We start from the raw sequence: 1,773 nt of genomic DNA on the forward strand, positions 1-1,773 counted from the left end.
GTGTGTGTGTGTGTGTGTGTGTGTGTGTGTGTGTGTGTGTGTGTGTATGATGACATGTTACATAACTGATCATACGTGGACATTTGTCAGAAACAAGCTGGTAATTATGAAGCAACTTCTATCAGAGCCTGTGGGCGATGATTGATTGACAGATGTCAACATGTCGGGGAAGAAGTCAGAGAGCGGGGCTCATCAGAAACAATATATTTGTCAGACTGATTTTTAAAATGTAAAAAATAACGAGCAGAGTCGTCTGAAACTTTCCTCTCTGTCTGCAGCCGCCTGGTGCAGCGTAAACCGAGACTGAGCATGAAGACTGTCGACTACACGCCAAGACTCCTGAACACTTCCCACTAACCCCCCCCTCCGATCTGTTTACTGACCCCGCCCCCTCCCCCTGCTCCTTTTTGTAAGTACATGTTTACACGGTGCAAAATGAGCGGCATCATCTGCAGAGAAAACTCAAGTAGCTTCGAGTCACTTTTAGGTGGAGTTCGTCACGTAGCGAGGAATTAGAGGTCGACTTTTTCCCCATGTAGCAGCTTTTTTTTTTATTTGGGGTTGCCCTTCTGAAAAAGAAGCCTTTTTCAATTTTCCTTCCCGTTCTGCTCATCCCCTTCATGAGCCCCTCGTTTCTGAAAACAGGAAGAGTTTGTAGCCGACGGCGTTACCCTCACATCAGCCGAAACACGTCAGATTAGTTTGTAATCTCAGGAAACCTGGAAGCATCTGACGGCCGCCTTACAGACGATCAATTCAAAGTTTTTAGAAAAATTAACCACGACGGACTTAAAAACGCCAGCATAGATCTTGATCTGTGTTCAACTCGATTCGAGTCTAAAACGATGAAAGTTTTTAAATGTAGCTGCTGTGGGAGTAACGGCTTCACAGAGTTCTGCTGAAACATTTAGTTTTTTATTTTCATGTCCTCGTTTAGCTCCGAGTTTGAGCAGATTGTTTCATTTACGACTTGAGTTGGGAAAAAAACAAAATATTTGCTCGTCATGCAGCTGCGTTCGGTTCCATTTTTGCCTTTTTGTGTTTGCGATGATATTAACTATGTAAGTTTAGCCGAGTTTGTACAGATAAAAAATTGTTCCGACATGATTATATTTGTATTTATTGGTGTTTTTATTTATTTATTTATTTTTGTGAAAGTGGCAGCTTTAGAGGCGCTGCAGTTTGTTTTAATCAGAAACATGAATGATGCTGAATTTAAAGCCTTAAAACATTAAAACACGATCAAACAGGTTCTTAAAGTTTGCAAAAAATTTAATAAAAAAAGACTATGAGGCATTTTAAATTCCAGCTGCAGTTGACAGCATGACTTTACAAATACAGGAAGTGAGTTTTGTAGAGCGGATTAATCAAGTCATCAATTATTCTGCGGGAAATAATTTCATCTTTAGTTGCAAAAATTAAAAAAATTTAAAAAGTCTGGTGAATCTAGAGCCTCAGATATAAAACTCCTTAGAAAAAGAAGCTAAAGTTCTCCTGAAAACGTGTCAAATTCATGGTCCGGGGGCCAAATTCGGCTTGTTAAAGCTTTATTTGACCCAGAGATTTTTATTCAATATATTTGAAAAATGACAAAAAACCCATTCCAATTAAAAAAAAATTAATTTAACTGCAGTTACAGGTAAATGTTAAAGTAAGGTGTGTTTAAAAGGTGACAGGTAGTCACAGGGCTGTGCGGTATCTTGGTGTGTAACCCACCGACCACAAAGGGTCTCAGAAAAAGATCTTTTTAGATTTTGGCCTCCGTCTAACTGA

The 1,773-nt window shown here is 39.4% G+C and overlaps 1 protein-coding gene across 4 annotated transcripts in view; it reads left to right on the top strand.

The window, feature by feature from the left end:
• necab2 (N-terminal EF-hand calcium binding protein 2) overlaps positions 1 to 1,271 on the top strand; it is a 115,070-nt gene extending 113,799 nt beyond the window's left edge. For all 4 annotated transcript variants that reach the window (XM_014012193.1, XM_014012192.1, XM_014012196.1 and 1 more), the window contains one exon: positions 279 to 1,271. In XM_014012193.1, coding sequence (XP_013867647.1) covers positions 279 to 307 — 29 coding nt within the window. In that variant the 3' untranslated portion in view covers positions 308 to 1,271. The remainder of the gene's footprint in view (positions 1 to 278) is intronic.
• Positions 1,272 to 1,773: the final 502 nt, after the last annotated feature.

This window comes from Austrofundulus limnaeus, unplaced genomic scaffold, assembly GCF_001266775.1.
Source record: "Austrofundulus limnaeus strain Quisiro unplaced genomic scaffold, Austrofundulus_limnaeus-1.0 Scaffold89, whole genome shotgun sequence".
NCBI classification, from domain to species: domain Eukaryota; kingdom Metazoa; phylum Chordata; class Actinopteri; order Cyprinodontiformes; family Rivulidae; genus Austrofundulus; species Austrofundulus limnaeus.